The 24,220-nt window shown below is 49.2% G+C and overlaps 2 protein-coding genes across 8 annotated transcripts in view; one reads left to right on the forward strand and one right to left on the reverse strand.

Moving 5' to 3' along the window:
- The first annotated feature begins 270 nt into the window (after positions 1-270).
- Positions 271-9,026, forward strand: LOC133353840 (transmembrane protein 126A-like). 5 transcript variants are annotated; one of them, XM_061570279.1, is made up of 6 exons: positions 271-331; positions 392-424; positions 1,504-1,648; positions 2,568-2,761; positions 4,861-4,975; positions 6,294-9,026. In XM_061570279.1, exons 3-6 carry the CDS (start codon positions 1,530-1,532, stop codon positions 6,484-6,486), a joined length of 621 nt encoding a protein of 206 aa, XP_061426263.1. In that variant the 5' UTR covers positions 271-331; positions 392-424; positions 1,504-1,529; the 3' UTR covers positions 6,487-9,026. The 5 variants fall into 5 exon arrangements, with proteins under 5 accessions (XP_061426263.1, XP_061426261.1, XP_061426262.1 ...); XM_061570277.1 differs by lacking the exon at positions 392-424 and having other exon boundaries at positions 272-294; XM_061570278.1 differs by having other exon boundaries at positions 305-424.
- A 1,283-nt stretch (positions 9,027-10,309) lies between these two features.
- The window catches only part of LOC133353868 (5-hydroxytryptamine receptor 2B-like), a 115,454-nt gene continuing 101,543 nt past the window's right edge, over positions 10,310-24,220 (reverse strand). For all 3 annotated transcript variants that reach the window (XM_061570347.1, XM_061570346.1, XM_061570345.1), the window contains 2 exons: positions 18,160-18,360; positions 10,310-16,207 (listed from right to left, as the gene is read on the reverse strand). In XM_061570347.1, coding sequence (XP_061426331.1) covers positions 15,252-16,207; positions 18,160-18,360 — 1,157 coding nt within the window. In that variant the 3' untranslated portion in view covers positions 10,310-15,251. The remainder of the gene's footprint in view (positions 16,208-18,159; positions 18,361-24,220) is intronic.

A 24,220-nucleotide genomic window follows, 5' to 3' on the forward strand; every position in this document is an offset into this window, starting at 1 on the left:
CTGAAAAAAATTGCTATTTACCTGGTAAAATAAATTAAAAGTGTTTTAGTTTCTATTCATATTCTTGGTTATTTCGGTAAAGTGACGTAAATAGAAAACAAAATAGAAATTTAAAATAATAAAAAATAAAATAAAGGCGTCTTTGTGGACTGTACCATTGAAGAAACACCCTCGCCACTCAACCCTCCCCTTGCCGCGCACCGCCTGACCCAACTCAACACCAACACTTCCCCCCTGCTCAGATTCCGAAATGATTTCGCCCGGGAGGGACCTTCATGTTCCTCGTCAGCTTCCGTAGGTCACCATGGCGGCGCCCGTGTGCCCGGCTCCACGTGTGTGACTGCGGCTCCGCGCGTGTGACTGCGGCTCCGCGCGTGTGACTGCGGCTCCGCGCGTGTGACTGCGGCTCCGCGCGTGTGACGCGGTGAGGCTGCGTTCTCTCTCTCCGAGCATTCGTATATATATATTTTATATATTTTAAGTCAGTCACCCCACCTGAGCGACGAGATCCAGCTGTTAAATTGTACCTCGCGTGAGGCTGTTGTACCCGAGGTAACCAACAGGCCGCACTGCACCAACATCTCCCGAGTGAGTGCAAAGTTCGTGACAAAAGTCTTGAGTCGTGCGGCTGTGGCCCAGCAACTGAATGCAGTGCGGTAACTACGCCTCGGATAGTTACCCCGTCGTTCGTTGCCCCCCCCCCCCAGCACCTGCAATGAGCACGGCTGGCTACGTACGGTGCGAAAGAAGTCCAACATATATCAATGATACAAATGTAACGGGTTCAACTGAGTCACAGACGTAGACTTGAGAGGCAACACATTTATTCAGTTCCAACACGGGGATAACTTCCCCCTGAACAGAATAACAACCTATGGTGATGACCACCAGGCTAGCGAGTGTAGTTAGCCTACCTACACTAGTTACCCCGTGACTGGTGTAGTTACCACGTGACCACCAGGCTGACTACGCTAGTCACCACGTGACTGGTTGCGACTTCCGCTGTGTAACGATCTGAATAATTATTTCGTGATTCGGGTGGCAAAAATCAATTATTTTTCTTCTTTGAATTACGTATTGATTATCATGTTTGAGTCGTTGCTACGTACGCCACGCGGGTACACACAAGTGCTTCATACACAAATATCACACGATGATTCTTATTTTGAGTCGGGTGGGACACGTGCGCTCACGTGCGTGCACACAATCTCTCCACTGGAGTCGGCACGCTGTCGTGTGGTGAACCCAAATACACGCAGCGCAAGATCTCTTCTGCCGAATAAGCCCCGTGATTCTGTCACTTGGAAACATGATTACCAAGCATCAGGCGCGTGCAGCGTGTAACTCGCACCTTAATTTTGCATTGGAACGTAGAACATGGGTAAGATTGGAAATGGTGCTTGGTGGGTGGTGTGTGAGGAATGTAATTTTTTTTTGCCAACCTTAGATCCTAGAGCTGAGTGAGACGCATCACCCGACCTGTCGCTTCCTCCTCCTTCACAGCGACGAGGGAGGAGCTGAAGGACGACATGGGCTGGGACAATGAGCTGGAGAATGATCTGGAGCAGCCCCGCATCAGCCCTGTGATGGGCAGGGAACTTCGGGCGAGATTGCTCGATCAGATAGAAAAGCTGTCTTCCTCTGACAGGTAATGGCCCCGGGGAGACGTGTTTCGAGCTGCCCCAGAAATACCCCGGCAAAATTACACTTAACTATACATCGTCTGCTTGTGGTTTATTTCCGTTTGCTGATTGTCAAGGTTGTGAATGAACCATACTATTCCCACTGATTCATACCTCAAACTAAACTATGTTTTATTTCACCAGGTAAGGCCCCGCTGAGCTATAGTGCGCTTCTTCAGAAGCGACCTGGATCTCACAAATAATAGTTCAATGGAGCGGATTATCATGTGGAAAACCTTCAACGCGCTTGCTCATAATATGAGCTGCCACTTCACTCATTGCATGTGACAGACTAATTTAATAAGCAATAAAAACAGATCACATTATAAGCTTTAACCCCCATTTATACGTATGTCAACAATACATATTTTTGATACCGTAATTTAAATATGTTTAGAGTTATCAATATTTTTATCCAAGCCACTGCTGATCATCGACAATTTGACTTTCTGTTATGAGCAATTCAAATTCAAAGCAAGCATTGTGGAGGGAGCGTGGGTTTGGTGGATTGCACAAATGTTGCGAATCTCCCTTCCCGTACCCTGGCTCACCAGTAGAAGACGGAATAGGAAACATGTGAACTCCACCCTTTCCTTCTGTACGGAATAGAACGTTTCACCCTCGGGAGCTCCGGTTTCCTCCCACATGTAAAGGACCTAGTTAAGTGTCCGAAAACACCTTCGTATATTGAGGACCGCAGAGCTTGGGCAATTGTTGTTGGCTGCTCACCGCGTGGCTGCTGCTGCCTTCCCGATCGTCTCACTCCAAGAGCGAGCAATAGATCTGTGGCGCCGGGGCATCACAAATTGACATTTCTATTCGGTGTATATATTTTTTTTCTTCTCGCATTCAGAGCATGTCTTTGTGCTCCTCGTGTGTGCGCAGAAAGATTTTCAACAACGCGGCCCCTCTGATGGGGGTCGGGGCGGCACTGGGGGGGTTGGTGTCCAACTCGATGCTCCGCACGCTGATGCAAGTGCGTGAAGCTGCCCTGGCCTCTGCCCTCCCCAGCGCGTTCATCCCCTTCCTCACCGTCACCATGATCCACCAGGTCGTCCTGACCGAGTCATTGTTGGGCGGTGAGCACCGCACCACCGCACCACCGTACCGCACCACCATATCACCTTCCGCCCCGAATCACGCATGGCCCTGCACGCTGACCTTGCCACCACTTCTTCTTCTGTCCATCTCGAACGATGACGACTGCGGCAAACAGCTAACATTTTTGCTGTGCGCTGGTGAGATGAGAGGCCATCCCTTGAGCGGACCTATTGGGTTCATCCACCGAAGTCATCAACCAGCGCTATTGATGCCTTCGCCGTGAACCTTACAGGGGACTAGGCAGGTGCTGGGCTTTGCCCATGGCCCTCCTACGAGCTAGCGGAAAGAAGGAGCGCTCTAAGGTCCCGTTCGTATTCCATGGCCTACGCCGCTGCCTCTTGTCACCACGAAAGGCCATGGTGCACGATGGAAGTGCTTCGCTGACCGGCGTGCCGCGGCAAGGTCCCAGTAGGCGTACTGCGGTATTTTATGAATTATAGGAGAAAACCTCGTCTGTACGCAAGCTGGCACGGATGAACTCTCCTCCGTGCCGTTCAGTGGCCAATGTAGCCCCCCGCCCGCGCACCTCCCGCCCTGCCCTCTCCATTGGTCGTGCGTGCGTAGTACGGCAGCAGACGGCCGTCGGTCCCCACCTCCGTCCCTCTCAACTCCCTCATTCACGCGTGCGCAGACAGGTAAAATCGGTGTAGCCCTGCAAGTTCTTGATCACGGCACTGCTGACGCAAAGGCCTCCACTAGAGCTCTAGAGAGCCCCATGAGTGGAGGGTATTTGGCCTACTCTTCCATATCTTTCATGAGGTGGGAGTACCCACACTTTACCCTACCACACATGACTGCCGATCCACTCACTGTGGTGTACCCATGTACACTGCTAGGAGGACAGAGGAAGTGGTGGGGGGGGGGGGGATTTAAGATACTTTCCCATTATGTCACCTGCCCAATCTGGTTGATGGAATCGAACTGGCGACCACTGGATTGCAAGCCCAGCATGGGAAGCCATCACCTTTGATTAGCATGGTTGGCTACATATGGTGCAAAAGAGGTTCAGCATACATACATCACGCTGTGGTGGCACCAACCCTCGTAATAATACACAAACAAATGGCCACAATATTTCCGACGCAGTGATTTCTTTTTGGTGAGTGACGGATAAGGCCTACCACCATTGTTTTATTCTGCTTGTTTACTCGGGGAAAGCCTCGCTGCGTCTCATGGCGCTATTTCATGAGGCTCCTGCCAAGTTTTCGCAGTAGGGGCCATTGATTGTTTTGTAGATTTCATTCGAGTCGTTGATTAATGGTGTCCCCTTCCCGAACGATGTCACGGGATCTTTAGCATCCGCTGTGAAAACAGGTGGTGCGTATTTTTTACGGTTAATGCACACTACCGCGGTACTAATTAGGGCGGCCGCTGGATCTGAACCGTGACGCGGGGCAACAAGCGGTAGGCCCCGGCGCCATCCTAAATGATGGCTACCACCGGACAATGACAACGGAGTGGGCCGTACGGTTTGAACGTGTTTGCACGTGCCGGTCGGTTCAAGGATTGTTAAAATTGAACTGGATTCCGTCGTGGATTCCATCACTTTTTGAAACCAATGAGCCATAATTTTGAACCGTTCCACCGAGTGGACGTATATCATGGCTGTCAACCCATACGGTTTGCCCGTATTCTTGTCTAGAGAAATTTAGTATTCAGGTCCATACTGTGTAAAGCCGTTTCAATACGAGACTTTGTAGGATGAAGGTTGAGATTTATAAGGATACGGGGTGACCAATAAAGTCTGAATTGGTCTGTAATAAGGTAGGCACTGACAAGGGGTTAACAGGTTTGGGGTATCAATCTTGATTTGAAGCTTTCGCAACTGCAGGAATCCATACTCTTTGGTTCTTTCGGTAAAGTCACGTAACCACCTGATGACGGGCGCTTGTGTTGCGTCCAAAACGTCGTGATTCATTTTATTTTACACCTACGTGACTTTACCGAAAGCACCAAGGAGTATAGGTATGGTATCATTTGAATTTAAGCACGGTGCCATAACGGCGACTTGCGACGCGGTTAACGTACCCCGTGTATGATCGTGCGTGCGCGTACATCTCTGCACACACGTGTGCAGGCCGCCTGAACTGTGAGCTCTGCGCTACCACACGTGGCACGCTCATCGGGGCCATCGGATCCGGCGTCCACCCTTTTGCTATGGCACTGCTGCTCAACGGCATGCTCATAGCCAGGTGCGTTGCCCGGACACGGCACCGCTCACGACTTAGAGCGGCGGAAGGGTGACTTGACTTCACACGGCCCGTGGCCACAACGAGGCCTACCGCTTGCCAGCCTCACCTCCGATTAGCACGGTTGGCTACGTACGGTGCGGAAGAAGATCAACATACGTACACTTCACAATGGCCTTCAAGGCGATATTTATCCGTCACCGCGAGCAAATTAGCTGCTCATTCACTTCTCTCTCTGCAATGGCCTCTTGCAGTTGGAAGACGTCACTGAGGTGTGTGTTAATCTGTGGCCTGCTAAAGGGTTTTGAAAGTCCGATTTAGACTTGAGTCAGGAAAAAGGTTTCCCACCCCTGAGTTACAGAAATACTTCCAACTGGAGGTGGCCACGTGGCTCAGTGGCCAGAGCAGTGAACCGGTACTTTTGAGATGATGGGTTCGAATCCACGGTTTGGTCAGCGTCGTATATATTTCATGCATATGCATGATTTTTTTTTCTAACTTGTGTTGTTATTACTCTTGAGTCACGACCCCTTCCTGTAATGATAACGAGACCCACGGTTCCAAAAATGCTGCTTTATATGACTGCAATGCGCCTGCTTTAAGAGGTATCCTACCCTATCACCGCAGTGGCAAGATGTTAACTGCCTCGCCTGGAATGCAGGAGGTTGCGAGCTCAATCCCCACCCTTGTGCCTGCTGTATATTTGGAGTTTGCATGTCTCTCTCCCTGTGGTCGCGTGGATTTTTCTCAATGTCCTCCGGTTTTTCCCTCCTCATTTAGAATTTCCACACAACAAGCCACTTCGTTGAGCTATCATTTGTGGCCAGGTCGCTTCTGAAAGAGAGCTGTACAGCTCAGTGGGCTTTATTTGGTAAAATACAAAATAGTTTACTTTTAGTTTTCTGTCATATCGTCCTTCCCTCTGTTGGAGAATGTAAAGTGTCGAAGTTTTGCGTTGGTACTTAGAGAAATTAATCAATCCACTGATGGATGATGGACTCCTCATCTTTCATTCATGGTTCTTTTTTTTTACAATACTTAATCACTCCATTCATTGTTGTTTGGTGAAGGTGGGGGAGCCAGGACCAGTCCGGGTATTAACCTGCCACCGATGTTAGCCCTGGCCGTTAACATTCACTCCAACTTTTACTTAACGTTCACTTCAACCATAACCGTGATCGATCAGGGCCAAGCACAGTCAACATTTATGATGAACGCATAACCCCTTAGATGTGGTTGAAGGGAGGCGACGCTTATTTAAAAGAAAAAAACGATCACAAAATGTCGATGTTCGACCCCCCCCCCCCCCCCCGTCCCGCAGGTACCGCCCGTGGGATGCGCCGACGCCGGGAGAGGCGCTGCGCCACATGTTGAAGCTGTCGAAGCCGGTGATGCAGCGCCTGACGCCCTTCATGATGGCGCAGGCCGCGTTCGGCGCCTACCTGGGCTCGAAGCAGTTCAGCATCTACACGAAGCTGCGGTCGCTGCCGCCGAGCGAGGACCTCCCGGCGTGAGCGCGCGGCGCCCCCCGCCCACTCTTGTCGCGACCGTCGGGTCGGAGGTCATGCGGCTGTGTTACGGGAGAGCGATGGCTCGGACGGACGAAGCGATGCCCGTTGGCCAAAGTCTTCGCGCGACTCCAATTCGGCGTTCCTTATTCGCCGTGAGTTTAAAAGTCGGCCCCCTAATTCACTTCGTTGTTTGAGAAGTTTTTGTTTGCGTGACACAGCAGGCGCGTGCTCGCGATTCGATGAGTAGTTCCAATGCAGGGGTCACGGTGCGATCCATCTGTTTTATTTTGCCGTTGTGGTCATGCACGGGGTTTACGAACACCAATAACTGGTACTCACACGCATGATGCGATGCGTTTACGGTGACCGTGAGAATAAAATAAAATTGACGGATCAATGCTTCTTAACTTGGCAATTAAGCAGTACACTTTGCTGCCGACTGGTTTCACCAAGACCGCCCCTTAAGTGATCACCTTGCAAATAAGTGCTGTTATCCTATAAAAAAAAGTTTTAAATTATATTTGTTTCAAGTTTATTTTGTCTTTTTATTTAGTTTGCGCTATCGCCATCATGATGTGTGATGACGCGTCCACTTTAGGACTCTTCCAGAGCAGCGCGTCACCCCGAGTGTTGGAAAACGGCCCGTGGAAGGATATATATCACAGAACTGCTTCTTCGATGGCTGCATGTGACCTAATACCATAAACTTGAGGATAACTACTTTCACACACACACCCTGCAACACATAAATGTTTGTGGTATGGGAATCAAACCGATATCCGTTTAATTCACGGAGCCAGACTATAGCAAAAAGTAAAAAACGAATATAGCAAGATGGGTTTTTTTAAATCGTCATTTCTGACCAAACTGGGGCTGGCAGCTCGCTCCACACTTTTTAGTGGGCGTCTAAAACCCAGATTTAGAACGCAGGATATCAGCATCGCTGGCCTCAGTGCTATAAAGCCTCGAGTCACGTGGCCACCTCTTAAGTGTCTCTACTTAATTGAGGCTTCAGCAAGTTTAGAGCCGCATTTTCAGGAGTGTTCTTAACTCTGTTCCGCTGTCTCAGCTCGCAATTTGTTGTGGGATAAATTATCAATTTAAACGATCCAATTAATTTATTCGTTTGGAAAGTTGGTAAATTCGTGGAGCAGAGCATGCTGCGGTAATGGAGACAGAAAATTGAATCAGAATGCCGCCACTTTAACTCAACTCAACTATTTTTATTTCACCAGGTAAGGCCCGCTGAGCTATTTAGCTCTTTTTTTCAGAGGCGACCTGGCCACACATTACAGCTCAATGAAGCGGCTTATCACACAGAAATGTATAGCAGCCAAATACACGTGACCACCATGGGGAGAGAGACACGCCAACTCCAAATGAACGTATTGGCGGTACACCGGTGCGCAGTATAACAAAAAAAGCACTTTTTTTTTACAACAATTATTTACTTTCTCACGATTCGCAGCCCCGGACAGAAAATATTGCGGGGTGGTGTTGCGGCAAAATCAGTTCTCGTGACGTCGAAGCAATCGGAAAACGAGTTTTGTGAGCGGCTGCACACAAAGCTTTGCCGTATAGCAGCACCCAGCCTGATGGCGATTGGCTCCTATGTTCAAAATGGCAAAGATTTGACTCCTCGTGCCCGAGACTTGGTCGGATGGTTCCTCGATTCATTTCCGGAATAATTTCTTGGCGGACGTGGCATCAAAATATTGACGCTCGTCACGTTTGAATGGGAAAGTAGCTGCTGAATCTAAGGCAACTTTCTGATGGGAAATCTGCAGCTCACTGAAGGGGCAACAGTGACGTCGTCAGACTGTTTTATGAGGATCGTGTTATCCTGCACCGGTGTACTGCCAATACTTGCAAATATAGAGGCGGCAGGGTCGGCTGGAGGCCGATCTCCTACCTTTGCTGCCGTTGTTTACCAAGTTTGCTGAGCACAGGTTAAAAGAGGCGGAATGAAAAATGGGCGGCCACGCTCATGGGTATCTCGCAGATGTTTTCAATTTGACCATGAGGAGTTTTAATTTGTGAGTATAACACTCGGTGGCAACAGAGTTCTCCCATTAATGGTTTTCTCGCAAGCCCATGTGAAGAGTGTTGTGGCTCCCTCGTTATTTCGGTTTAATGGCTTTTGGTGCCAACTTTGGGGGGCCATTGCCTCTCCAATTAGCGCGTTTGGCTACGTAGTGTGCGCAATAAATTCAGCACACATACCGATTGATGCCTGTGACCTGGCCTAAAGCTGTAATAACCTGCGACCTGCTTTTACAATGCAATGCAGCTCGTATTCTGCATTCATACGGCGGCTAATATGTGACTGCATGTCAAGATCATCACGCTTGGCTATGTACGGTGTGAAAGTTCACCATACATACAAGATGCTTTCAAAAGTAAAAGTAAATCCTGCGGTTTTTACCGTTGCATTTTTTGCGACACAAAACACCGTTTGTGCAACTGGGTTTAAACATGTTCCCGTATTAATCGTCAAAAATAAATTGCTGTGAAAACAATAAAAATGTGACTGTCGCACAGAGGGCCGTTTTTGTTCACGTGGTGTTTTTGCAGTGAGTTTTGCCCAGTGGTCGAGCGTCGAAAATAGATCCGGAACGAAGCCGGACGGCGTGGGGGACACCCCAGGCTGGACCTGGTGCTGATCGTGGATCGTCGTCGCTCTCGATAGCGCGGACCGCGTCTATCCAGCAGCAGCAGGAGGAGGCTGTCTCGGGGCGATAGGTCGCGGCGACGCCTGGAGGAACCTCAATTCTCAACGGGCCCCATTGATGGCTGCGCGACTATAGCCGCTGCTTTTGGCAGTGACCTCTTGCAGTCAGGCGGGATTGCCAGCAGGGGGCAGTGCAGGCGGGGGATCCAAGCCTGCCCGCTCTGGTGCATTTGCCTCTTGGCCACGAGCGACCAGCTCGCTCCGTGAATTTATTGCTGTTTACAGTTTTGCTAAAAAAGATAGTTAACACGTTGGCATGCCAGCCGAGTAAGGGAGCCAGAATTTGTTTTGGTTTCGACTGTACAATGTGTACTCGCAAGCGTGGGTTGACGCCCACGTGCTCTCTTTCTATAAACGTTTTTTTTTTATTTCACCAGGTAAGGCCCACTTGAGCTTTGTAGCTCTTTTTTTCAGAAGCGACCTGGCCACAAATTTGATAGGTCAACGAAGTGGCTTAGCATCACGTGGAAATGTATAGCAGCCAAATACCCCAAGAGGATGTTTCTAAATGTGGAGAGAAAATCCGGAGGACCCGGAGAAAATTCTACACGGCCAATGATCGCTCATGGTTGGCAATTGGCCGGAATCGTAGATAAATAATCGGGATCGGTTGTAAGCAATGATGATTATGATGATTTAGACTTGTAACGGTGCCCCACCGCCACACGCTATGCGCTCGCTCTACTGGAGAGGGCGACTCAGAGACACGCACGAGCAAGAACCACAGACGAGCGGGAAGGCAGCGTTAATGATCAACAGGCACCGACAATTGCCCAAATTCTGCGGTGCTTTTATATATGAAGGTGTTATAAGCCAATTAGTGTTCAGAGGTATGTATGTTGAACTTATTTCGCAGCGTACGAAGCCAACCGTGCTAATCGGAGGTGCGGAGGAAGGCCAACAAACAATGTCGCTGTTTCGCATCCTGGGTACGGCAGCACCTCCTCGATACCCATGGCAAGGGGATTTCACAAAATCCATGCGGCGACCCACCAACCCCTCGCCGTTGCCCCCCGCAGTAACGAACGGCGTCGATGACGTTTGAAGCAGAGGAGGCCAGAGGACACCGCTGTAGGTACACCGCCTAATTTATTAGTCTCATTGACAACATGAAACGGCTTCCTCAACAACAACAAAAATGGCAATTCATTACATTCGCATTGTACTCTGCCTTTTATAATTTCATATATTTATTTTAAATACTGTACGTAGAGAGCACCGGGTATATACACAAGTGCTTGGAAATATAAACGTCTTCTTTGTAATGTATATATGTACATTGTGCATACACCGAGACCTCGTCGCGCGGAAAGACCCACTTAAATTACGCAGACTGGAGCAAACGCTCCGATTTGTTTTTCATTCTCGTTTTACACCGTGGCTTCAAAGAGGTGGCAGTGAAGATGTTTTGGGTCTGAACGACAAATACAGTCGATGGAAGCTCTCCGATGCCCTTATCGCGGCCGTGTCGCGGCGTGGTTTTGTTGGCGCGACGTGTCCGACGTTTCGCTCCGCACGTGAACACGCCAGAGGGGGAGCTTCTTAAATGAACTGAATTCAATGGACGGCAGCGGAAACGTCGGACGTCGTGCTGATGTTCCGCGCGGCTCAACCGGGAGAGCGCATCGCAGATTGTGTGCGGCGCAACCGCGAAGAACCTCCGCGGTTTTGCGTTACGGGAAAACACAACATCATGGACTGAAACGACTCTTCCCCCCGCGACGCTTCAGAGTTACCATTCTATTCAAGATTCGTGTGTTGTATATTGTTTTTGTAACAATATATTACGGTGAATGGTAGCAGCCTCTATTGCTCAGCAGGGGTCATGCGAATCGACGTGTGCAATGCGAGCGTAAGAATCGGTGATTAATCGATGGGTGTCGGCCCGCTACGCCCACGGTTATGACTTCTGCAAGGCAAGCTATGACGGGAAGCGTGCCGTGACGGCGATCGTCTTTGATGTGCTCTTTAACAACTCAGCGGTCTTTTGACAGTGGCGGTTGATGTGGTTGATATTTCGCCTGGCAACTGATTCCTGCTTGTTCCATGTAAAGCGTTTTCATTTGATATTTTTTGTAAACTTTTAGTTTTTTTCCCGTTTCACAAAGTCACTGCTATTTGTGCTTGTCGGAGTCGTGTGGTGGTGAGACGGCGTGCCCATTTAGAACTCTCTCCCGAAGCGGGAGTGCGTCATCCCCTGCATTGGAAAACGGCCCGTGGATGGGGATATCACAGAACTACTTCTGAGATCCCTGCAAGTGACCTCCCTTCACGCACTAAAGGGTGCTGCGCGTTCCGACACACCCTGCGACCAGATAAACTTTTGTTGCATGGCAGTAAAAAACTCTAAAGTCGGTGTTTCTCGGAGCTGGGTTCAAGCCAGCGTTTTAGCGATACACCAAATTTAGTATGACGGTTTTTTGTGTGCGCAGTCATTGGTGGCTAGCTTCACACCCTGGAGTCGAACCCAGGCCCTCAACGGTACTGGCTCAGTGTGTATGCACCAAGCCACCAAGGCTACCTCGGCTGTGGTTGATTTTAATGAGCCTTGCAATGGGCAGGAGGGAATCTCCTTTTGCCGTTTTTTCTCCACTTCATATTAACACGTAGGCTTTCGCGACAAATATTACGACTCATAAATTATTTTTGGGTAAGATCGCGCAAAGTAAAATGTGCATCGTACACACTCATCCACCCGACACAGGCAATTAATAAAGTTGATGAACAAACGTTGCAATTTATTACCGGCTTCAGCAGCACCAGCGATCATGTTGGAAAGCAATCCAACTGCCTGATGATGCCGGTTTAAACTACCAGAGAGAGAGTCTGTAAACCCACCGGTGTACGTATGTTGAACTTCTTTCACACCATACATAGCCAATCGGAGGTGCAAGGGAAGGACAACAAACTAAACACAAAAAGCAGTTCTAAAGAAATGAGCAATCTAGATTTAAAAGTGCATAGCTCCAGTGGCTTCCTAATATCAAATGGAAGAGCGTACCAGATGGCCGCAGAAGCGCATCTGAAAGCGTGCGATGCGGTGACCGTCCTTGGTCGATGACCAGCCAAAAGCCAGCTGCTTGCGAGGATGACCGGAGTTCACGTGATGGTTTATGCTCCTTGACAAGATCAACAAGATACTGTGGTTCAATGTGGCAAGCACTTTGTGTGTAATCAGTGCGACCTTATAACAAACTATTCGTTCGGCAAGTCAATGCAGCTCGGCGAGCGCTGCACGGACACGGTCAGATCTCGCAGCACCGATCGCGACACCGGCGGGTGTTGCTGCTGCTGCTGAAAGAGGAGTCGTCAGTCGGCCACGTCGGTTCAACACGTGACAACTTTCTGAACTGGCTGTGTCGGGCGAACGAGGGAACACGGCGCACATTTTACTTCCGCGGCGAACTGACACAGAAGTCAATGGTGCAATGTTTCCCATTTGCCCTCTGTAAAGTGGTACATTTCATTCTCTCCCAGCAGGAGTTAAAACACCTCGGGAGTTGATTCACAATTTTGTGTGGAGCCCCATGGGGTGCAGCTCGAGCAGCAGGCTGCGGTTTGGGCCGACCGATGGTGCCGTTTGTTTGCTTCAAGAACGTTTTCATTTCAGCGGGAGCTGTCCGGGGCTGAGCTCTAGAAAATATTTCAACGACCCCCCCCCCCACCCCCCGCAACTTCCCAGGAAATTATTCCTGGAGAAATGACACTGTGGTCTTAGTGTAAATACGATAAACTTCCGTCATTATACCGAGATAATGGCAGGACCTGTGAACAATGTAACTTGCATCCCCCTACAATATCAGGAGAAATTCGATCCCTAACCGTCTCTTCTTTTCGACAGGTTAACAAATAAATACTATACAAGTGATTTAATATAGGGGATGGAATAATACGTTTGCAGGTAACGGTTGAGGCTGGAAGACCTTTGTCATGAATAGGAGATGATCTATGGTCGAATAGAACCTTGTCTGTCTAAATACATTCTCACACACAAGTTGTGTGAGAACCCGTATCCCGTTCACCTATGTACAGAGCATTGAGTGGTAAAAATGAGGTTACCAGGGGTAACGAACGGGTCATGTGATGATACACCATCCCTCCCCCTCCCGGGAATTTCGATGAATCGTCACGATTTGGGGGCACCCACGATTCGAATCGATTTTTTTCTCGTCTCATTTTCGCCGACTCGTTTTCATCATCTTCGCCATTGGTTCCGTTTTGTCGTCGTGGGATAACCCCGGCCAGCTTCGATCTTCCGCGAGGCTCGCCGGGATCAACAACCCCCGGAGCCGCATCGTCACGCAAACCATGGCAGCAGCCGATGCGGACACTTATTGATGACGAAGCACGGACGGAAGATGAAAATCTCTCTGGCAGTGTGTGGCGACCTTGGTCACCCTCAGCAGAACCCAGGGGCATAGAGAACGACTCGATGGCCGGCTCACAAACACGGAGGAGGAGCAGCAGCAGCAGCGACGCACCGCTCCGCTACTCCTCAACCGCCTCGTCGCCGTGACGCTGCAGCTGTCGCTCAACATCCACACCGGCCGTACGCAGAAATCCCGTTGGTCCAACGTGTTATCACCTCAAGACGTTGTGTATTGTGCGTATGTTTTAAAAATAATAAATTCTTAGAGGAGCGATCCCCAGTGTTTTAGACCAATGTTTCTCTCATGCAGCGTTTCTCAACCTTGTTTGTCCCCTCGGACCACTCAGCCCACTCCCCTGGTGACAAAAAGCATTGACTTCTCTCTCTCTCTCTCTAAATACCATGACTACAACATGATTCATATTACCGGAACATGAAAACATTATTTTTTTAAATGCAGCCAAAAGGTTTTTTTAGAGTGGGGGCATTTATATGTCATGGTGAGGCTAGTTTAATCTGTGTAGTTTACCGGACTTCATTTTTTTATTAAATAAGTATAATATTAACATCGGTAACAAAAGTTCCAAACGTCGTCTTTATTGTCCAGATTAAGAAGCTGTGTTTGCATCACAGCCCCGCGGATCACCTGGAGGAGCATCGTGGACCGCCGGCGGTGCGGTGACCGCACTCTGAGAACCGCTGCTTGAAACGATTGATTGTGAGTGACCACTGGACTCGACTGACCGTAGATTTTGAAACCCAATTACCTATCTCGCAATACGCGCATCGGATCGTGCCTTTAATAATCGATTACGCTCCATTCGTACGCGTGGCATCAGTTCCCGTGACCCCTGAAGAGATTCCACTTCCGCCAAAATGCCAAAACGAAGCCAAGCCTTTGAATCGAGTCGTGACCTCGAATTGCAAAACTGAGATGCTGGGTTGAAAGAAAATAACATAACATAATAAATTCTTATTTTTTACTTTGCCGAAAGACCCAACGAATATGATTTCCTGCAGTCACGAAAGCTTTAAGTCAAGATTTGAGATGCTGGGCTTGAATCCGGGTCACAGGAGCCACCCGATGACTACAACTGGGTTCCCAAGATGAGTTGATGATCTCAACCCGGCAGTCACCAATGACCACACGAACAAACAACCCCCCGTTCTAATTGATTATGCACTCGATTCGATTGAACTTCAGCTCTTTGTTAATTAAAGGTATCACTTTGACTGCCGTGCGACAAACAATCTCATTGCGGAAAGGAATGTGGAAATTGCGTTCCCGACCGTTTACAGCTTAAGAGGCCACCTGGAAGGATTGTTCCGTGAAAATTATTTTCCTTCGGCCATTCTCTGACGCATGTTGCAGGCTGCTTCGTGAGAGTTCCAAATGGATTCAATGCATCAATAAATGGAGCGAGAAGTAAAACGTAACAAACACCTCACGAAAAGCACCCTTCATGAACCCTGAAATTCTCAAAACGAGGTTCTACTGAACCTGAAAGACAAAAACAGATCGAAGGCGTGCAAAACATAAACTCGGCAGCTGCAGTCCCCTTTCCCGTAGAGCAGTGGCTTTTTTCCCCCATCGGTCGCAAACGGCAAAACCAGTCGTCGTATAAGTGCACACACGCGGTCACGGCGCCGCCGCCACCAACCGCCGAGTCACACGCAGCTGGTCCCCTCGTAGCCGTGCCGGGCGACCTGCGCCGGCACCGCGTCCGCCGACGCCACGCCGCACCACTCCGCCTGCGCGGCGGCCGCCTCCGACAACCGCCGGTGCCGGTGGCCATTGTGGTGGTGGCCGGCGCCGACGACGGCGGCGCCGTCGACGGAGCGCAGGCGCCCGTTGGGCGCGAGCGACGCCCGCCGGTGCGAGCCCGGCACCGTGGCCTGCGCGAGCTCCTTGGAGGAGCCGCGGTGGCGGTGGCGCGCGCGACGGAAGTCGCAGGCGACGTAGCGGCGGAACGCCTGGCGGTACGTCCGGTTGAAGAGCGTGTAGACGAGCGGGTTGACCCCCGACGACACGTAGCCCACCCACACGAAGACGTCCATGAGCTTGGCCATCGCCTCGACGCTGCACAGCGACTCGGGGCACAGCGCCGACGTCACGTTGGTGACGAAGAAGGGGCACCACATGACGAGGAAGAGCGTGAAGACGATGCCCAGCACCTTGGAGGCGCGCCGCTCGTTGCCGAGCGCCTGCGCCGAGCGGCTGTGCGCCGCCTGCGTCCTGCGCAGCGTGCCCATCGAGGCGGCGGCGACGGCGGCCGCGGCGCCGCCGACCGCGCTCGACCGCTCGCCGTCGAGCAGCGTCGGCAGGCGCTCCAGCGTCTCCTCGTGGCGGAAGACGACGCGCTGGTGCTCGCTGCCCCTCCTGGTCGATGCCGACGTCACGGCCGATACCGAGCTGCCGCCCCGGCTGACCTCCATGAGGCCGACCTGCCCGCGGAGCAGCCGGATGGTGAGCACGTAGATGACGACCATGATGAGCAGCGGGAGGAAGAACGAGACCACCGAGCCGTAGATGACGAAGTTTTGGATGTTCAAGACGCACGCGCCGTTCACGAAGACGTGCTGCTGGTCCTGCAGGCCCAGCACCGGGATGGGGCTCGCGATGCCTGGCCACGCGGCGACACGATCCGGGGGATAGGGAGAGTGAAACGGAGCTCACCCATGCCAGGCGCGTTGTAGGTAGCATGCCTCGCCACTTGCGGAATCGTCGCGATTTCAGGTACCACAATTCACAATTGAAGAACCTGCGTGTACGTAGTTTTTTTAAGATCGTGGTAAATGCAGTGTCCCCTTTAGTGGCTGCAGGGGGTCGTGTGAGCCTATCACCTACGACGTATATACGGTCTACGGATTGGATTGACCAGTTGACTGATCCGCGTATTGTGAACACGGGAATCGGTTTGTTCGACGAATCGATAGAGGCCTTGTCGGCAGAGAGGCAGGCCAGGTAAACGAGCAGGCAGGTAGACATACCTACGATAACATCACCCGGGAATGCGACCAAGCCCATCATAACGTTAGAAGCTAAGCAAGTTTGAGCCTGTATCGTGCTTGGATTGGTGGCCACTGTGCACAAAACAGCGCTGCCATTGGCTGCGGGCTACGTCGTGGGCAGCAGAGGGCAATGAAGTGAAATCTGTCATTGTACTGTACATCTATGCCCCCACGTTTGTGCTCCCCGCCTTCACCAACCCACCGTGACCAGCACAGGGAAGTATGTTCGAATAACCTTCGCGAGTCGCACGGCGTGGGGGACCATCCAGCAGTGGAATGGCAAAAGGGCTGTACTGTACGTGCAGCTGTATAGGCAGGCAGATAGGTGAGTGGTAATAGGTCGAGAGGCCTAACGGCTCTGGGTGAGTACCAATCGAGACGTGAACCACGAGTCCTGGGTTCGTTCAAGGGAGACGTTGGATAAACACCGGGAGGAAACGGAAATGCAGGGCACCATTATTTTTTTTCCCCCCACAGAAGTTAATAAACAAAAATACGGCAAAAAGTTCAAATCGAATCTTAGCGCCGCACTTACAAGATGGAGCATTGCAAAGTGCCAAAAACCAGGAACAAATTGTGGTTTGTGGTAAATAAAATACCGACTGCTGTAACCCAGTGTGCAGCAACCACAGAGACTAAGCGGCAGGCCCGGAGGTGATGCCACTGCATACAAGTACGTACGTGTGTACGTTGAACTTCTTTCACACCATACGTAGCCAACTGTGCTAATCGGAGGTGCACGACTCATCCTCACGGAGTCTCAAGACCGACCGCGAAGAGATGATTATTTTTAAATGCACTTGATTTATCAAGGTAAAAACCTCACTCCAGTGTCTGAATATATATATACATAGTTGCACTTCTTTCTCATTGTATGTATCCAACCGCGCTAATCAAAGATGCGGGGGAAGGACAACAAACTAAACACAAAAATGAGTTCTAAAGAAATTAGTTTTCAATCTAGATTAAAAAAAAAGACTTCCTTCACGAGGATTCAGAATTGGGATTTCTGGCCATGACCATTCGAGTGTGGTTTTGCGTCATGCGAGAGGACCCACCACACATCACGAGGGGGGGGGGGTGCCCTGAACATCGCCATCTCCTGGGGATATATCGCAGCCCCACGCCGACCAACACCCAGCGAGCTGCGGTGGCCACCCGCCCAAGTAGTCACCAGGCTCGTACCGACTTGCACCTCCGATTAGCACGGTGGGCTACGTACGTAGGCAAGAAGTTCAACACGCATCTTGCACTCGTATCGTCTTTCGAATTGTTTGTTGATGTAACGTCTGTTAAAAAGAGCTTCATAGCTCATCAGATTATTCCAGGATAAATAAATATTATGACACTGAATTGCCCCTTGTTTGTCCTCACAAAGAACAAACCTTGCCCACAACGCCCTGTGCCAGCAACATTTGATAATTTAACTTTTAATATAAAACAGTTGTATTTATATATACACGGCTCTTTGGCAGAGACTTTAAAAAAAACACATTCCGAGCATTGCGGTAAATAAGATAAAAACGAAACGGAAATCGTGACCGCAAAGCTTTGCACGGCTGACCGATAGATATGGCCCACACGGCGGTGATCTTGAGCAGCGTCTTGCTGCGCGAGTTGAAGCGGCTGTGCTGGATGGGCCTCTTGATGGCGATGTAGCGGTCGAGGGAGATGGCGCACAGGTGCATGATGGAGGCGGTGGAGAAGAGCACGTCTAGGAAGACCCACACCGGGCACATCTCGCACGGCAGGGGCCAGCGCATGTCTGGCACGCACACGGGGGGAGGGGATGTTAAATGTGCACGTCGATAACCATGGGACAGCTCCATCACCGTTGCCGAGGGGACGGATTTTTCACGTTATATTTTTTTCCGGGTTCGCCAGCAGTAGGCTGCAGTAGGCGGCACCTGACTGCAGTAAGCCGTAGCCGTAGCGAGGGGTCTGTAACTGGATGTGGTGTGCCGGGCGTGGGAATATTTTCCAGGTCTCTGGCCTAGACAGATCCAGCTGAAAGAAATCCCGAGCTGTTCACAATAAAGGGATTTTTGGGAGGTTAGATCGAGTGTGTATAAATGTTTTGTTGACCCACCACCACCCGACGCAGCCAATTAGTAAGGATCGTCACGTGATCAAAACGTGCCAATGAGCTATTACTTCAGCACATCGGTGTGATGGCGAGTAAACACACAAGATTTATAGCTGTTCCTCCGTGGTGCTGGGTCTTTTCAATATGATTTGTGGAGGTGACTCTGACGTCAAATGGACACTAAGCCAGCACTGTTGAGAACCTGGGGTCTGGATGTCTGCTGCCAGCAATGAAATTGGATTCTCGAGTGCAGCGAGTTTATGCTTTCGGTTGCTCCTTACAGGCCAAAATAATCTGTCGCATTTACTTGGTTTTTAATGTAAATGATCAGCTTGACATTCATGTGATGAGAATTTCTGTCTGTGGCAGGGTATGTGGGAAAACGCAGTAGGGGTTAGTGTGGATAAAAGTGGTTACTTGAAGGTATATCAAAATAAGTTCAATGATATCTCCTTCCCCAGTTCAGTCCCTAACACGGGGTAATAGACTAACCTGTGGGCGTTCTCAATGAGCACTTTATGAGACTAAGATTCGTATTTTCAACAAACTAACCATAAAATAAGTATTCCACTGTATGTTGATTGACTGTGAGCAGCCAATAATAGGTACTTCATATTCTCTGCATACTCTTAGATAAACATAATGTACATGCATTATACACATACATTATGTATTTAGATTAACTGTAAATTAAAAAAAACAATGATAGGGATGGCATATTCATGATATGACTACACTACAATGACCCCCCCCCCCCCTATGGTCTTCGCTCACAGTGATGACATCACTGTGAGCAGTAGGAGGAATTCTTCTCAACTCTGGCTATCGCCTGATGATGCTGGTTATTTTAATCACCTGCGAAACGTCACGGTACTCGAATTGTTAATGCTGTGGGTTGACTCTCCAACACACAACCGGTGTGCTGAACGAGTAACTAATTGGCACATCATTTTGTTTACGTGACAAACCTTACTAATTGGCTGTGCCAGGTGGTGGTGGGGTTTAACATCACATTCATATTTACGCGATCTAACCCAAAAAAAAACCTCTATTAAGGACAGTGTGTAGAGTATGCACTCAGTACACTGAACTACGGTAATCATTTGTGGCTGAAAGCCTATTGTTGCTTTTTTTCAAATGACTCAACGTTTTAACTTTTAAAGCTTATAAGTCTACGAGTAAGTGTAAGAATAATAATGATGATACCCTTGACCACCCAGGAAAGGCCTCGCTGACTTTGAAGACGTGGCTTTTTTCGTTTCAGGAGAGTCCCGCGCTTGAGGTGTTTTGGCCAGATCCACAAACGAGCGCCCGGAGACATCCCACGCATCAGAGGGGGAACCGCAGGGGCGCGATGTTTACTGCCTCGCCTGGTATACCGGAGGTCGTGGGTTCTATCCCTAAATGACTCTGACTACTGTGGCGTTTTCCGCGGGTCCTCTGTTTTTTCCCCTCCAAGTTCATAAACGTGTGCGTTTAGATTATTTGGCTGCTATAGACTTCCATGTGATGATAAGCCACTTCGCTGAGCTATCATTTGTGGCCAGGTCGCTTTTGAAAAAGAGCTATACCAAGCTCAGTGGGCCTTACCTGGTAAAATTTAAAAAAAGTGTAGTTTAGATCAATATCAACACTCCACCTTCTGTACTGCCATCTCTTGGTCAGGTCATTTCGTAGCCCTAGCCTGCAACACCTGGCATTCCAGAGGAGCCTGCCGCTACCCAAGCAAGTGGCCATGCTGAACGCTGCTTAGCTTGGGATATCATGGCGAGAATGGCGGTTGGTGATTGGGCCCAGGGATGCACTGTGCAAGGGGGAGTGTATCGACAGTTGAGTGTTCACGTGCAATGTAATTGAGGGACTGTTGTCTTGCTGTGGACCGGGTTTGTTGTTGTTGTTTTGCTGCCTTTCCCAAGCTTCCATTTGGTGTTGACGAATGGACAGGGATTTCGGCACTTATGCAGTTTGTATTTATTATGAGCAACTTGCTTACTTTTTCTCGATCTGGCACTCATACCGTATGTTGTATTGTCTGTTGATGTAACTCGCTGACCCGCGCCTACTGAACATCTGTGAAAAAAGAGCTTCATAGCTTATCGGTCTCTTCCAGGATAAATAAAGATTCGGATTCTGAGTTGCCCCTTGTTCATCCTCACAGAGAACAAAACCTTCCCCACAATGCACTGTGCCAGCAACATTTGATTATTAAAAAAAAATTTAATGCTTTTTTTTAGATATATATGAAAGTAATACTTGTGATTATTGAAGGATTTGTCTGCCACTACAGTAGCTACTAACAGTGTAACTATTCATATGTCAATTTAAAAACTGATCACCAGAAAACAATTGTTTAATTTAATTCTAATCAGGCCCCGTGGTGTTAAATGCAGTCTCCAAGACAAACAGAGGGCCTGACGGTTCAGCCGCACGCTCGGTCTCCAAAAAGGGTGGGCCTGCGTCCGACGCTCGCGACAAACGAGAGCGTGAAATCGGAGAGGTCCCACGCCGGTTTGACAGCGAAATGTTCCGTGGCAATTAGCCCCCTCGTGGCTCGAGCCACTTCGCAGCATTGGCAGCGTTAACAACATCTAATCACCGTAGTTCGTCAGGGGAAAAAATGACGAATGTGAAATTAAAGGAAATAAGCGACTTTTGTGGTGTCGGAACGTTCCAGGGAATTTATGGAGCACCTCGCCAGCACAGCTCCGGCGCGCACACACAAGTCCGGGGCACGGACACAGTTCGCTGGGAAGAGCAAACTGTCGTGCACACCCCAGTGGTCGTTTGCTTTCACGCTGCCTGCAATAAGCCGCCGACGGCACAAACAGATTTCCCGAAAATTGCTGAGAGAATGTTCAACGCCGTCGCGATCATAATCGCGCTAAATGGCTCCTTCCTCTGCGTACCCCCCCTGCCCCTCACCTCACAACACCCCCCTCAACTGGGAGGCCACGCAAGTGCGAAGAGTGCGGGAAAATGCTGCCGAAGCTCCGTCTGGGACAGGAGAGTCTGGCTAAGAAATCGTCCGGGCTCTTCTACCAGCAGAGTGCCTGAATGCAGTGGCTCCGGGGAAAGAGGGCGGGAAGTCTTTAACAACCCAAGGCGGCTCCTTCATTCCTTCCCACCTACTGAAGATGATTTTGCTGAAAAACGGCGAGGTTGAAAATCTCCAAAAAATACACTGTATAACAATTATGTTTTTGTTCCTGGGTAATAAGTGTTATTTCCTAATTGCTTATGCCTCAAAAGTACAGAAAATTGCTATTATTCCCCACAAATTTAGCTTTTGTGACCAGGACAGTGAAATTTTGAAATTTACCTACTTTTCAGAAGATTCCAGATAGATTAAATGCTGAGTAAACTTGGAAAACGTCTAGAAAATTCAAGAACTTTCCAGTAATATAAATATTAGTATAAATGCAAGAGCCTCAAGCCCGCCAGTTCATTTTAGTTCCAACTGCCTAAGTGGATGCATTTTTCAGAGATGGCATCAAGAGGCTGCAAGCATCCGGAAGACGCATTTTGCTATGTCTGCGGCCAATTTATCAAGACAAGAGCGAAAAATACTCTGTGGAAGCATCTGCTAAGATGTGTGAGGCCTACAAGGCATATTTCGGCATGCCTGTCGGGGATCAAGACAAACCCTGGGCACCTCATTTCACCTGCGAGCAATGCAAAAAAACTCCCTAAAATAAGATGGACAATTGTTGCTCGGAATTTTATGTTATAAAATTAGTAAAAAAAATAATTTGTAAAAGTTCTTAGTTTTTAAATGTTTTACAATTTTAAATGTTATTGAAAAAATATAACATATGAAAAATATTACGAGAAGCTCTTACACATCAGTCATGGGTGAAATAAATTTATTTTTGCAAAATGGTAGAGAGGGGAAAAGAGAGCCATGAAGTTCGCTATGCCAAGAATTTGGCAGGAACTCACTGACCACTCAAGCAACTGCTACTTCTGCATGGTGGACCCTTCCAAACGTCGGACTGGCAAGAATGCACCTGCTATCACGTATCCGGACCTTCCTTCATCTCCCCGGTGCCACACTGCCATGAGCAACCCACCCACTCCTCCGGAGAGAGAGCAGCCGTCTTTAGAAGAGAGCAGCAAGTCAGAGAGCGAGGAAGACGTCGTAGATCCAGATGACAATTTCAGAGGTGGAGCTGAGGAGAGAAGCCCATACTTCCCCAACCAAAAATACCTCAACGACTTGATCAGAGATCTTGGTCTCACCAAGTCCAATGCCGAGCTTTTGACGTCTAGGCTAAACCAGTGGAACTTGTTTGATAAAAGTGTGCAAGTCACAAACCAGAAGTAGCGTCACAAACCTCTTTGCAGCTTTTTCACCCGTCAAGATGGGCTGTGCTTCTGCCACAATGTGACCAGTCTGTTCGAGGCAATCGGAATCGCCTGTTACCAGAATGGTTGGCGCCTCTTCATTGGCAGCTCATCCAGGAGCCTCAAAGCCGTGCTGCTCCATAATAGTAACAAGTACCCGTCTCTTCCCCTGGCTCACTCGGTGCACCTCAAAGAGGATTACAACAGCATCAAAACCTTGCTGGATGCCTTGAAGTATGATGAGTACGGCGGGGAGGTCATCGGAGACTTCAAAATGGTGGCATACCTGATGGGTCTCCAAGGCGGTTTTACCAAGTTTCTCTGCTATCTTTGCCTTTGGGACAGCAGGGACACCAATGCGCACTACCATAGGCGGGACTGGCCACAGCCGACCGAGTTCTCTGTGGGGAGGAACAATGTCAAGTGGGAGCCACTGGTGGACCCCCGGAAGGTGCTGATGCCACCACCGCACATCAAATTGGGCCGTATGAAACAATTTGTCAGAGCTGTAGATAAGGTGTCGGCAGCCTTCAAGTACCTTCAAGACTTCTTCCCTTCGCTGTCTGAGGCAAAGGTCAAAGCCGGTGTCTTCGTCGAACCACAGATAAAGAAGATCCTTGAGTGCAATGAATTCCCCAAGAAGCTCACTGGTAAGGAGAAAGCGGCTTGGAACAGCCTTGTTGCAGTGGTTCGTGGCTTCCTGGGCAATGACAAGGCCGAAAACTACGTGGAGCTGGTTGAGACTCTGGTGAAGAACTACGGCACAATGGGCTATAGGATGTCCCTCAAGGTCCATATCCTTGATGCTCATCTTGAGTAATTCAAGGAGAACATGGGAGCGTACTCGGAGGAGCAAGGCGAGCGCTTCCACCAGGATATACTGGACTTTGAACGCCACTACCAAGGACAGTATGACGAGAACATGATGGGAGACTACATTTGGGGGCTGATTCGTGAAAGTGATTTACAGTATAATCGTAAATCTCGAAAAACTACTTCTAAATCTTTTGTAGTTATTTTTGTATTACTTTAGTATAAATGCATGCTAATTTTGATTCATATGTTGTTTTTTTCTGACTTTATGTGAACGAAAGGACACAAATTTGCCCGTTTTCTCACTAAAAATAGGTAAATTTCAAAATATCACTGTCCTGGTCACAAAAGCAAAGTTTGTGGGGAATAGCCATTTTATATA

Source organism: Lethenteron reissneri, chromosome 45 (genome assembly GCF_015708825.2).
Source record: "Lethenteron reissneri isolate LAM-NWPU_2019-01 chromosome 45, ASM1570882v1, whole genome shotgun sequence".
In the NCBI taxonomy this organism is placed as follows: Eukaryota; Metazoa; Chordata; class Hyperoartia; order Petromyzontiformes; family Petromyzontidae; genus Lethenteron; species Lethenteron reissneri.

Bases quoted from the DNA above. Each gene is read 5' to 3' on its own strand.
- LOC133353840 (XM_061570277.1), top strand. The intron at 1,649-2,567 runs GTAATGGCCCCG...GTGTGTGCGCAG, and splicing joins AAGCTGTCTTCCTCTGACAG to AAAGATTTTCAACAACGCGG. The intron at 2,762-4,860 runs GTGAGCACCGCA...ACACGTGTGCAG, and splicing joins GACCGAGTCATTGTTGGGCG to GCCGCCTGAACTGTGAGCTC.